General features: G+C 34.0%; 1 protein-coding gene across 1 annotated transcript in view; it reads right to left on the bottom strand.

The window, feature by feature from the left end:
- Positions 1-5,617: 5,617 nt before the first annotated feature.
- The window catches only part of LOC122139369 (dedicator of cytokinesis protein 4-like), a 46,949-nt gene continuing 37,735 nt past the window's right edge, over positions 5,618-14,831 (bottom strand). The window contains exons 9-14 of the mRNA XM_042736195.1: positions 13,279-13,360; positions 13,136-13,196; positions 12,903-13,035; positions 11,850-11,938; positions 9,207-9,335; positions 5,618-5,760 (exon numbers count right to left, since the gene is read on the bottom strand). Coding sequence (XP_042592129.1) covers positions 5,618-5,760; positions 9,207-9,335; positions 11,850-11,938; positions 12,903-13,035; positions 13,136-13,196; positions 13,279-13,360 — 637 coding nt within the window. The remainder of the gene's footprint in view (positions 5,761-9,206; positions 9,336-11,849; positions 11,939-12,902; positions 13,036-13,135; positions 13,197-13,278; positions 13,361-14,831) is intronic.

Below are 14,831 nucleotides of genomic sequence, written 5' to 3'. Positions count from 1 at the left end.
GATCCCATCGATCTCTTTGAGTTTAGACAGGCTTGTCATTGATTCTCGATCCGATGGGCTACTCCATTCAGTATTCCTCATGTCCCTTCAGGAAACAGCCATTAGCAATCAGTGGAAAATATGCAAAATGCTGCTTGATACTTCATGCCAGCTACCCAAATGTTTCCCATTTCAGTGATGATTCCATGCTGGGTGCTGCTACAGGCTGCAATCTGCTGTTGTGCCAGAAAAATTTCCAACTAGGACTTTGTGTCCTATCATTCCTGTACAAGAGACACACCTTCCCTTCTGATGATTTTGGTAGCAACAAGAGATGAGGTGATCCATAGGGATTTCCTTAGTGGCCGTTTCATAGTTTTGGGTGTTGCCAGGCAGATCTGATTTCGAGAAGGGCGTTTGAGGTGCGGCACATTCCTTCAGTTGCGTTCTCTTCACACTGGAAAACCATGCATGAAAAGATCCTTTTCATTCAATTTTTAACAGTGAGACAATAATAATTTTTTATAATAATATAAAATATTATGTAAATTATATATATATTATATATATAATATATATATATATATATATATATATATTTTATATATATATATATTATATATATATATATATATATATTTATTAGTAGATATATATATATATATATATTATATATATTATATATAGGAAAAAAAAAAAAAATATACCATATGGTTGGGATTACCCCACTCATAAATGTGTATATACTTTTAAATATAACAAAAAAATGTTCATGTTTTGAATATATTATTTTTTTATTTTTCGATTATTTATTATTTTTTACAAATTTTATAATATTTCACAAATTGCCACAGCGAAATAGTAGAATGTTCTCCATATTACTTCTAATAACTTATTTAAAATATTATTGGTTTAACATTTAGTTATACTTATTTCATGAATTTATGAATATTTTACATAACTTTTTTTTGACATAATGTTTATTAACCTATCAAATTTACTCATACCTCCTCGTCTCTCTCTCTCTATATAGTAGCTCAAACTACATTTGATGCGTATCAGTAGTTAGTAGGTAGTTGTTAGTTTTAGGTTTGGGTAGGTTTAGGGATGTAATAGGTCATGCAGATTGTGCGTTATAGACTAATGAAAGCCATGATGTTAATACAGCATGCTAAAGCAACTAGAATGGATCCCTATAATAATAATAGTGTTCCATATATGTAATGGATCTATTTATTTATTCCAGGAGCGTTAAACATTGTGGCAAAACATCACCTTTTGTGTTCCACAGAAGGCACAGTCTTGGATTGTAACCCAAAGTACAATGATGATACATTAGATTTATTTTTGACCTGAAACTTTCTGCTTTAATTAGCATTTATTGGTTGCTAAAAATTCGCTCTTACACATGTCAGTCAGCAGTTCTGTTGGCCTCTCAGCAGAAATGCAAACAGCTGGACATTTCTTTTACATCTTTGTATCTTGCTCAAAACTGCTAAAACGTACTGTAAGCCGAGGTCAGCAGGGAAAGAGAGAAACTGTGTTCGTTCATGACTTAAGTGACAACAGCACAGTGCAGTATGCTACAGGATTCAGAGTGATCTCGTGGGTTGTTTTTCATGCGTCGAGGGACGTGTGTTTAACGCTCGGGAGCAAAAACACGCTCCATTTTCAGCAGGTGTGTAAACTAGGCCACGAGAAGCTCCAGCATCATATTAGTTCCTACTAGGCTACATGGACATTACTAAGCTGCAAAAAGTGTTACAGCCAGCTCTTTGTGTCCTGTTGCATGTGTTTGTGACCTCTTTTACCAGCCTGTTAAATCCACAAACTGTTCACAGGCAGTCTCCAATTATTACCAGGAGCTGTGCCCAAGCAATGCTTTTTAATTGGGCCGGGTGTGCCTCAGGGATGTGTTTTTCCGACACGGGTTATTTAACTCTTACTGCCTTTTTTAATAAGAATTCCACTTTCTGAATTCAGGGCCTTTTCGAGGGGCAATGCAGAATGTAATACATGTCAGCCGGGACAATTTGTCATTTGACACCACAGTGCCCTTAAATTGCATTTGTTGCACGAAAGCCAACCGAGACATTTTGACAGCTGTACCTTCTGAACGATGAGCTCGGGGTGCCGTCGGGCAGAGTCCGCCCATCTTCCTGCATTAGAGAGGGCGAACGTGGTGGGGTGAACGAATTGCCAAACAGCTTTCTTTTCCCCCCTTAATCTTTGCTGGAGAACAAACACAAAAACACTGTATATAAAAGCCATTTAAAAGTCCTTAACAATAAAATACAGCTTTTAACGCTGAAAAACTAAACACTGACATTTAATCTGAAGCTTTCAGCGCCAGTATATGTCTTGTGACCTCTTCTTGATAAAAAAAAAAATCAGGAAGGAAGGATAAAAAAAGAAAAATAAAGAAAAATAGTTTTGTATGTTGGTGTTAAAGAGCCCAATTAGCCTTTTAGACCTAGTTATCAATGTATAATGATTAAATATAACCACCATATATTCATTAATAATTATATTAACCAGTCTCCGTTGCGTAGGAAGGGGACAGAAAGAAAGTGCAAAGTGAAATAGCAAGTAGACAATATTTAAGCCAATTGTGTTTATAATACATTAGATACCACTATATATACACTAATATATATACACATCGCCAGCTAACATGATAATATATAGATATACATATAGAGATTACCAATAGTATAGATAATCACAGATATACAATTTTATATGATATATATCTATGATTGAATATATAGATATATCGATATAGTAGATATAGATCATATTAGATATATATAGATGATACATGACATGATATATCATACATAATATAAAAACATTACATATATATATATACAGATATTTTACCCTATATATAGATACACAATAGATCATATAAATATAACATATCTATGAGATATACACGATACTATATCCCAGATCAGATATATATATATTTACATATATAGATAGCACCTATATTAAAGTTAGAGACACAGCATACATATATATCAGAGTATCACAAACATACACATATACATTACATATATAGAAACATGTTTAATATAAACTAGATATATACACCTGTAGATATGAGTATAGCGATATATATCTACTATTGACAACACATGTACAGATACACATTATATATATATACACACACATGTAAATTTATACACAGATATAATACACATGTACATAGACATCATATATATACACATGGAAGATCTACACATATAGATACACACAGGGACATATTACCCCTAGATGATACACATGTCATATATACATATATATAACATATACATACACATATACATTTATAATATCTAACAAACCATGTACATATACAGCATAATATATATATTATAGATCTATAATATAGTATACCACCCACCTGTTACATATACATAGATACACACAATATGTACCACTACATGTACATTACATCGTACACACCATGTACATACATACCGTACATAACATATATATATACACATGTACATATACACCATATATATTACACAATGTTACATACACACATATATATCCACAGGTCATATACACATACATATATACACATGTTACAGATACCTATACATATATATATATATATATATATATATCTATATATATATATATGACATATCATTATATATATACACATATCTAGATATAATAACAATATATATATATATACATTTCCACATATATATATACCTACACATATATAGATATTCTACTAATATATATATATCTATATAAATAACTAATATATACACAGATATATTATAAACATACACATTATATATATATACATGAGCACATATATTATATGGTGTTATACATACATTTATATATATCACCACTACCCATATCTCTATATACTACATACAAACTAACTGACACATCTATATATTACATACACATAATAGATATGCCATACACCATATATATACATACAATTTATATACATCTATTATATATGCATACACATCCTATATACATACCACACCCATATAACTATCCACATACAGATATCTACATACACATTATAGATTTATAATACAATTATATCTATAAATTTATATATAGTAGACATCACCACATAGATATATGTACATTACAACTAATATATATATATACATACACCTAGATTATATATAATAACTATAATATAGATACATATAACATATATATATATATCACATTAAAAAACATATATTATACAAACACATATATATATATAGACAGACACATATATATATATATATATTACATTACCATCTATATATATATAGATACATACACATATATACCACTATATATATACTACAATATATATTATATACATTACACATTATACAACCATTAATATAACATAGTATAATATATAACTATACTAAACATATGTAAATACACATAGATATATATAATATACACATATTATATATATACACATACACTTATCTATATCCATATTACATTACACACATATTATATATATACACATACACACATATATATATATATTTCACATACACATATCTATATATATATTACATAACACATATATACATACACAATACACATATGATTTCTTATACTACACATACATACACCATACATGATAGCTCATTATTATATATATATTAGTATAATATATATATATATATAATATTATATATATCTAACTATATTTATATATATATTATACTATAGTATACATTATACACAACATATATATATTACACATCTCTACTATACACCCCCCCCCCTATATATACCTAATATATACTAATCCAAAACTCGGCATATAAACCAATTGGCCCGACCAGCACCAAAACTATCATATGGTCTTCCAGCAAGGTATTGTCAATATGATCAGGGGAAGGAATGAGAGGGCTTCAGATGATTTGATGTGTTGGGTGTTTTGGTGTTAAAGGGAAAGTTTATACATCTGACAAATTTTACAGAATTGAATTTTAGCACATAAGTTTAACTTGAAAGTATTTGCTTAAAAAAGACTCCCTTGGCAATCTCCACTTCTGGATGATACTACTTGCCCATATTAACTCCCAAAAAGTTATTCTCAGAATCCATTACAATGACTTACTCAACAATCATCTTAGACTTACTGGAGCAGTTGGCAGGAACTCGAAGGGGGGGGGGGAGCATCGGAAGATGTCGACGGGCACGGAAGATGTCGACAGGGCACGGGCAGCTTGATTAGCTCCGCCTGCGGACAGCCGGACTGTTGCTGTTGTGGTCGGTAGGTGTATTAAGCACGGGAAGGTCCCCGCTGATACGCATCCCTCCACCGCCCGGCTCGCCTGAGCCCACGGCCACAAACCCCTGCAGAGAGAAAGTCAGCAGAGAAATTGAGTGTGAGAGGATACGGAAAGATAACCACAAAACTCTCACTGCCTCCACCTCGATTGGCTGTTGCATCAGCGTGTGAGTGTGAAACAATATATTTCAGATTTAGATGGGCTAAACACCGGAGGAAGTTATCTTTAATGTAATTACATTTTCCCTTGAGCAATGGTATTTTTTTGGTTTTTGTATCCAAGATTGTGTGTGTACTTCATAAGAAAGCAAGGGAAACGGGACATTTATGAGTCTAAAAAATCCTTGCAGGATCTGTCCATCGGCGTCCAAGCGCGGTAGACTGTGACTTCAACGAACCTTCCCTCGCCACGCTCTTCACTCCCTTCTCGAACTCGCCCCTTTCCAGTGTTATGTAGAGATCATTTTGGAATACACCTTCAAGAGAATAAAGTTTGTGGAAAAAATATTTTTTTAAATCAATATTTAATGCAAAAAAATTAGGACGCTACAGATCAGCTTATCAGTAATACAATATATTATATAAATATATCTTTTATTATACATTTTTGGAATAAAAAGTAAAACAAACACACACACACACACTCATATATATATATATATATACAAATGTTTTTCGTATGTGTGTGTATATATACACATACATATACATATACATATACATATACATATACATATACATATACGTGTATATATATATATACACACACTCACCTAAAGGATTATTAGGAACACCATGCTAATACTGTGTTTGACCCCCCTTTCGCCTTCAAGAAACTGACTTAATTCTACGTGGCATTGATTCAACAAGGTGCTGAAAGCATTGTTTAGAAATGTTATATATATATACACACAAACAATAAACAATAACAATTTATGAATAAAAAGTTAAATTTTGAAAATAAAAAAGTTAAAAAAAAAATTATATATTATATATATTATATATATATATATATATATCATAATATTTTTTAATATATCGATATATATATATATATATATATATTATTTTTTTGATTATTTTTTGGACTATTTTTGATTAAATAAAAATAGCAATAAATAAACTAACAAATAATATGGTCCAACTATTTCTTAAAAACAACTCGGCAAACTATTTCGTTAACGAGTTTAGTTAGTCTAGTTAAATTGCTTTGATCAGTGACTCTGAGGGTCTTCTTAAATCACCTTCAAAGTGTGATCGAACCTACAACTGTTTGCAATTCAGAACTCTTATCAAGATTTGCACCAGAGAATGCATTTTCAACATAGATTTTCAATGTTAAAATGAACACCACGATTCCCAATGGATGCCTTCACACAGAAATCGAATGACTTTTTACCATGTACATTGATTTTTATGCTGTTTGCTCAGCAGAAAAAAACAAAGACCAATAAGACTCAAGCTTTTTCACATGTTTCTGGAACTCGAATTGATTCTGGAATGAAAAGGCACTTCACATCGATTGAACAGAAACGCAAAAGCACATCTCTCCTCAACAAGCTGCATGATTTAAAAAATGTTGCAGGTTTAATACTATACACTCCAGGTGTAGCACCATGAGCGAATGATAAAACACAGGAAAAGTTTTATCATGATTATGACAGAAAAGAGCAGAAAACAGACTTGATGAAAAGTTCATCCCTCCCAAATGTCCTCAGCAGGGGCATCCTGTTACTCACAGATAAGGCTGCTAACAAATGAACACATTGTCTATCACACAGGAAGTGTATCTACATGCTCACACCTTGCAATTTTTCATGGTCCATCCGTGCTTCGACACCCTCATCTCAACAGCTCTTCAGTACATGCACATTTTCACAATGGTGCAAATGTTACGGCCAAAAAAATAGGCAATGGTTCAACATTTATATGATGTACCAAGTTCTCATTCGCTCATGTCAAGGAAACAGGCACAGGTACATTTCCTGAGACTAAAGATATACAGTATGAAGATGCATGCATTGTTGCATGCTTTGTCCCATGCAGCATGGTTTCAAAATGCACTGTGGTCTGCTGGTCAAGTTTTTTAAAGCATTGTGGCGGAAGCAAACGAAGGAGACAAAGAACTTGTAACAACTAGCAGAGGAAGTGTGGGTTCCTGTATGTGTGTGTAATGGCATTTAAGTGTGTGCAATCCTATTTCAAGACCCAAAATTCAAACCGGTAGTCATGCCAAACTACTGGCCAGATAATAAAAAGTGGAAAAAAAGTGAAGTTGAAGTGAGTGAAAGTGACGTGACATACAGCCAAGTATGGTGACCCATACTCAGAATTTGTACTCTGCATTTAACCCATCCAAAGTGCACACACACACACCGTGAACACACACCCGGAGCAGTGGGCAGCCATGGGGAGCAGTTGGGGGTTCGGTGCCTTTCTCAAGGGCACCTCAGTCGTGGTATTGCCGGCCCAAGACTCGAACCCACAACCTTAGGGTTAGGAGTCAAACTCTCTAACCATTAGGCCACTGTAGCAACAATCGGGGGAACATATGGGAGGAGGGGGGGGGGGGGGAGAATGTAGCAATCGGGGGGGGGGGGGGGGGAATCAAAGGAGTTTCTGGAAGATGGAAATTGTATGTGAACCACACAATGAGAGAAGATCAGCCTACAGCAAAAAGACTAATTAATAATAAATCGGCCAGCCATAAGGCACGGTTACTACCAGTGACGGCACATTCATCCAGGAGGCAGCAGACAGACTGCTTGTGCAACCAAAACATCTGGGTCAGTAACGGAAAGACGGAGGGAGAAAATAGTCTCAGACGTACACAGACTGCCTGATGAATGCCACACACAAAAATGGCAAGAGCTTCTAAAACTTTACAGTTAGAATCTGTTTGGTTGGCGTTGTGGAATTTCTGAGAGTCAAGGCACGCTGGATTTTATCAGTCTGATGGGAAAAGACACGTTTGTCAAAGTAGAGCTAGGCTAAAGTATATAGCATCAAAAATATTGTTGAGAAAATAAACTGCACTCTAATTTATTTTCTTTAGCACAAATGGATGCGATCATTTCTGAATATAATACGTACTGTACATTTAAATCACAGTTTATACACATTTTCCCATAATTTTGTTAGTTTGGAGAAAATTCTGCAGGTTACAATTAGAGATTTATGGAGGAGGCGATTTGTTGTTGATTATTAAAAGTAATGTTGAATGGTGAAGATATAAATATAGTTTTTTAATGCATTTTCTGTTCACTGTTTTAACATTGATAGCTTGCCAAAACACTGATCATTTACTAATTTATTAAGTGGACCAGACTTTACTCTGATAAATGTATACATAAGTAATATTACAGAAAATGTAATATGTCATTAAACCACTAATCAAAAGTCAGTAAGATTTTCTAAAAAAGACTTTGTAAAAAAAAATAATAATACTTTTATTCAGCAAGGATGCACTGAATTGATCGAAAGTGACTTTTATAATATTACAAAAAAATTCTATTTCAAATAAATATTTTTCTTTTAAGCTTTATATTCATCTAAGTATTCAAAAATTGCATCATGATGTCCACAAATATGAAGCAGCACAACTGTTTTCAACATTAATAATAATAAATTTTTCTTCTGAAGGATCATGTGACACTGAAGACTGGAGTAACGATGCTGAAAATTCAGCTTTGCATCACAGGAATAAATTACATCTTAAAATACATTCAAACAGAAACCAAATATTTAAAATTGTAATAATATTTCACAATATTACTGTTTTTAACCTATTTTCAATCAACTAAATGAAGCCTTGGTGAGCATAAAGGGGACTACTTTCAAAAACTTCCTGACCCCAAACTTTTAATTGGGTGTGTATATGAGCAAAAAAATATGTAGATCTTAAAGCCAAAATAATTTTCACCTGGCATGATGACATCAGAGAAGCCCAGTTTTTTAGTGATGGACACTCCTCTTGTAAAAAGCACCATGTATTCTCTCCCCCGCAGCTGTTCGATGTCGCCGTGTAGTAACTGAAGCGCCACCGCCAGACCTGCATTGAACACACACATCGAATTCATCTTAATTGTTAAACAAAGACAGCATAATATGAGCTAATTACAGATGATTTGTCAAAGCTTTCTTGAATCAATCACTTAACGAATGAACCTTTACCCAACAGATCGACAATGAAAAAACTTTGCATCTGCACTTGATGAATATTCACAGGTATTCACTGCAGATCACATGAATATTCATTAGAAAGCTTTGAATATAATAATCTCCCAATGGAATCTCTTATTTTGAGAGGTTGTGATAAATGTAAATTTTGCCTTTTAATGTTGCCTTAATAAACATTAAATAAACTTAAATATTAAAAAAATACAAAAAAAACCATTTATTATAATTAAACAAATCAATGCATTAAATATATTTACATTCATTTAAACAAAACACCAAAAAAAAAAAAAAAAAATAAATCAAAATATAAACAAAAACTATAATATCATCTCAATTATACTAGAATAGCACTACCTTACACGTAATTTTTGGCTATTTTTAACCTGTTTTTCTTGTCGTCTGAACAGTCAGGTCAGAGTTTTGCTGAGCTTTAGAAAACTTCCAACAGCCCATCGGTACATGACAGTAAAATGATTTCAAACATGCATCAGAGTCTGTGCTACTGCAGCTCTTAACGATGTTCTGAAGCAGCGCTGAGGTTGATCATAAACCTCGTCTGGCACATACTCAATGGCAACGGCTTCGTGTTGTATAATCGCTGTTTGATGGCACAGGGTCGGAGAAGTGCTGGTGGAGAATTATTCAATTACTGAACTCGCACAACGTCTCCATTAATCACACACAGATTCAGAGCATGCACATGGGAATTGAGCCAAACTAAAGCTACTCAAATAGAAATGTTACGTCAGTAGCAGCATGTATTCACTTCTCAGCAATTATGAGATAATAATTAATAAAATGTGCTATGCAAATGACATACATTTGAATGCGTAGGATATTTAAGTCACTATATAAGTAAGATACATTTAAGGATGTCAAGGTTTAACATAAAATCAAGGCAAAATGTTAAATAAAAATTTAAATTAAATTAAATAAAAAGTAAAAAAATAATTGAACTGATTTGAATTGAACTGAATTGAATTGAACTTTATTGTATTGAATAGCCCTTTAGGATTGGCTCCAATTAAGGCAACATTTTCATTAAAAATGCTAATAAAATAAAATTAGGTTTAAATAAAGGAAAATAAATAATAAATTATAAACGTAAAGCCCTTAAGGATTGTCTCCAATTAAGGCAAAATTTAAAATAATATTAAACAGAAATAAAATCTGAATAAAAATAAGTAATTACATAATTAATTAAACTAAAATTAAATTAAACTAAACTAACTTAAATTAAATTAAATTAAATTAAGCCCTTTAGGACTGGCTCTAAATGAACAAAACTCCATTAGATTTTTTTGACAAGTAGTACATATATATTCAGTGATCTCTAATGTAACATTGCTCTATTATTACAGTGTGAGTAGAGTTTATTTTCAGCCCATTATCATTATCATTATCATAATGTTTAACAAGGTCCTGATAAAGCGGTTTCTTTGTTCTGCTCAGCGTAACTGATGTAGTAGAGATTAATCTAATAGAAACGTCACGGCTGATGAATGAGTATCATAGTGAGGATGTGATCTCATTTCCCACCGCATGAGCAGGCATTTAACAAACCTGCACTGAATAATTTCATATGTCAGCAGAAATCACATCTTCATTCATTTCGATAAAATCTTGATGCAACTTTTGTGAGCATTACTGTTCATTGTTTGGTGAATAAATGATTTTTGAGTCAGTCATCAAAATTAATGTATTCCCTGCTTTTGTGATGTGATTATTCAACATCTAACAGATGTGGGGGTGCTGCGTACATTTACCAGCCCTTCACAGAAAATGCAGAAATTGTAAAAAGCTGCAAATCTACAATCTGGATGCTTTTGCTTCATTATGTTTTTTCCCCTGCCAGAATGAATTATATTACCATGTGTAGCTGTTTGGATAAGCCACCCTGAGGCTCCTTTCATGCTTCTTCAGATCTAAAATTATTAACTTCTAGTCATCATGCAAATGAGGTTTCTGGGAGAGCCGAGCATCTTTATACAACCCTCCAGACACGCTGGCAAACCACATACACAAGCATTATGCTGAAAATGAGAGTATTTCATTTAAGTGGAAATTCACTTTTGAAGGTTTTATTTTCCCTGAAGTCCACTTATAAAGTTTCATGCACCAAAAACAGCCTTGATTGGGTTTTTATGACCATTTTCCAGCCTCTCTCTGACCTTTAGAATAAAAAAGGCTGTTATGTTACTGTACCTTTAAGACTATATGCAAATGACATCTTATGCTGGACATTAAAATACATGCTGACATGTAAACATGGGTGGACTTACATTAATTGTGTGATGTCACAACAATGGAATTTTCTGAGCCGTTTACGAAAATTGTTTTCAATAAATGACTGGACTGAATCTCAGGCTTGTGATGGTTTTGTTACCTGTGTTGGAGCCTGAGAGGTTGTATCTGGAGTTGACTTTCTTAATGATGTTGTCGTGTATTTGACTCCAGTCGCTTTCTGTGTTGCAACTGCAAACAACAAGGACAATCAGAGTGCTGGATTCAATCACAGAGCCACACAGATATAAAGAACAGCAATCATATTAACAGTCCAAAGGATTGGCTACGAGCCAGCTGATAATGTGTGAACCAACAAAGATCTAGAGCAAAACACATCTGACTGCCATTCAGTGCAAAGTAGGCCACGATATTACAGATGTTTAAGACAGATTTCCATTTATATTTCAGATACCTACTCTTTAGATTAAAACCATTATACTTAATAGTATACAACTTCCTTAACTTTGTTTTTCTTAAGGAAAGTTATTAGCCAGTGACATAGACACAAAGACTATTTTCATTGAAAAACTGTGTTAAATTCGTTTTAAAAAGATAAAATAATTGTTATCATTTAAACTGATACATAAGAATGTCTACTTGAGCTTACAAAAATATAAAAAAAAAGATGAAAAAAAAGTTTACCTGTTGGCAAATTACTAAACAAATCCTTTAGATAGTTTTCTGAATAAAGTTGTTGACTGATTATCTTTATTAACTCAAAAAAAAAAGGGAAATAAACGGCTTGGAATTAATGACATTTTTGTATTTATTTATTTTTTTTCATGCCATTTTATCATCTATTACCGGTTTTTTTTTTTTTTTCACATCTATACTTATTTAGGTTTTTCACGCATTGTCACCATCTAAGACTATTTACAGGGCAAATAAAAAAAATTCTGGACATCACAATTTTAAAATTCCCTTATATTCACAGATTCTCCATAATTGTAGAAAATCATTGAACATGAACATGATGGTGACTAGGCAACTTCGTCTAATCAGGGGAAAGAGTAAGTCTGAAAACAGGAAGTCAGACTCAGTTTATCTCACGGTCCTGAGGCGTTATGCGGTTTGTTTGTGTGTGTGTGTGTGTGTGTGTGTGTGTGTGTGTGTGTGTGTGTGTGTGTGTGTGTGTCTGTGGAGGGTCACTTACGCATAGACCTTCAGCAGGTGGTCATCTTTAGAGTCAGCAGTGAGAAGATCAGCGATGCTGACCACAGCACAGCCGAATGGACGTCTGTACTGCACATTACACGTGTTCTTCTTCTCTCCTGCACCCATCCTCCCTACACACACACACACACACACACACAAAACGATCAGCGCTCATCACACTCAGGCTCTTTGGCATCAGTAATAATTCAGTGGAGAGATATCGGCTTTTACCAATCCTAATGATGTGTACAACAATATACACATCTTTTCTCAGGTCACCGCTGCCCAGATCCTGAACAAAACATAAATGACAGTTAATCAACACAGATTACTCTGCATGATTACTCTGGCTGTGATTTCATCTCAACACTCACCACAAAAAGTGTGCATTGTCTTTCAGTCTTCTCTGGAAACTTGGGCAGACCGTTTTTACTGAGTTTAACAAAGAACCTTTCACTGCAAAACAGAGAGAGAGAGAGCGAGAGAAATACTTTCAGTTTATACAATGAGTTTATTCTGTACAAATGCAGTTTAAAAATAATGAGCTCGCAAGCAATTGCATTTTTAAAGTCCGTGAGGACAGAATACTGCATGTGTCATTTTTGGCAAATTCACTTTGCCTAATAAAATATCTACCAAGCAAAACCTCATTCAAAACAAAAAACAAGTGACAAAACAAACCAAAATAAAACAAAACACAGCAATACATTTTTCGTACTGCAGTAATGCTATGATTTTTTGATATGCACCACAGTAACACTGTTTCTGGATGTACAAAAGTAATATGTTTTTTGGTCATGTACAAAATAAAATATCCATGCTTTTGTACATGTACCATGGTGATATCATGGTCATTTATTGGATACGTAACATGAAAACATAAAAAAACACAAAAAAGTAACACAAAAAAAAAACACCACATTAACAACACACATTTACCATTCAAATTTCAATTTTCAAACATAAACAGCTAATACCATCACATACCATAACTTTTCCACAGTAACTTTATTTTTAAATACTGTATTTTTGAATATATGCATCTAGCAAATTACAGATATGTTCATGTAAAGCATGAGCTGTCAATACAAGAGAATAACGGGACAGACACACGTGTCCTTCACCCACCAAACTCACAATCCAGTTACATGACTTTCACAGCTCCATGATAAAAAGAGGAGCGGCCCTATGAATGAATCCCAACAGGAACAATAGCTGGCAATAGAAACCAAACAAAACATACAGATCCAATCCGCTCAGGAATATACAGACATTCATGAACGGACTTGTATTAAACCGTCCCTTCACACAAACACCATGTAATTAACTCAGCATTGTTGCGATCCCAGCACCCCATTGGCAGAGGCAGGAGCACAAAGGCTGTTTTGGCCCTTGACATGCAGCTGCAGGACTGCGATGGCTTTCTGAAGAGGCGTCTGTGGACACTGGGATACTGCTATCGGCAGATATCACGCCAACATTTCCATAACACACAGGGCGGCTTTCTTTCTCTCTCATCCCAGAATTTGATATTTCCTCCCTTGATGCTGGGGATTGAAGTTCAAATGGGACACCGATACGAGCCACCCGCCTCCCTCCGGATAAATCGGCATGGCTGGAAAAGTGATCCCTGTATGTCTGGTTGGCTATATTAACCGTGCCACAAAACGGTCCCGTGGGAACAGAGGGGGAGCTGTTACCCAGAAAGCTGTCAATCAGCACTTTTTACACATCCTGTGGCAAAAATGAAGTGAAACACAGATAGACTTCTGCACAAACACTTGACTTGACACAAGGGGCTTTTGGTGGCAGAGCTCAGAGTGTCTAAAAAAAACTGAATATAAACAGCATCCTTGTCTTTTTGTAACAGCACTCACTGTCCATGCGCCGCTAGATGAAATGGGTATAACTGGTACTAAGAGCTGCC

This window comes from Cyprinus carpio, chromosome A4, assembly GCF_018340385.1.
Source record: "Cyprinus carpio isolate SPL01 chromosome A4, ASM1834038v1, whole genome shotgun sequence".
NCBI lineage: Eukaryota > Metazoa > Chordata > Actinopteri > Cypriniformes > Cyprinidae > Cyprinus > Cyprinus carpio.
The sequence above is the reverse complement of the archived record's forward strand: the minus strand, read 5'-3'. Positions and strand labels throughout refer to the sequence as shown.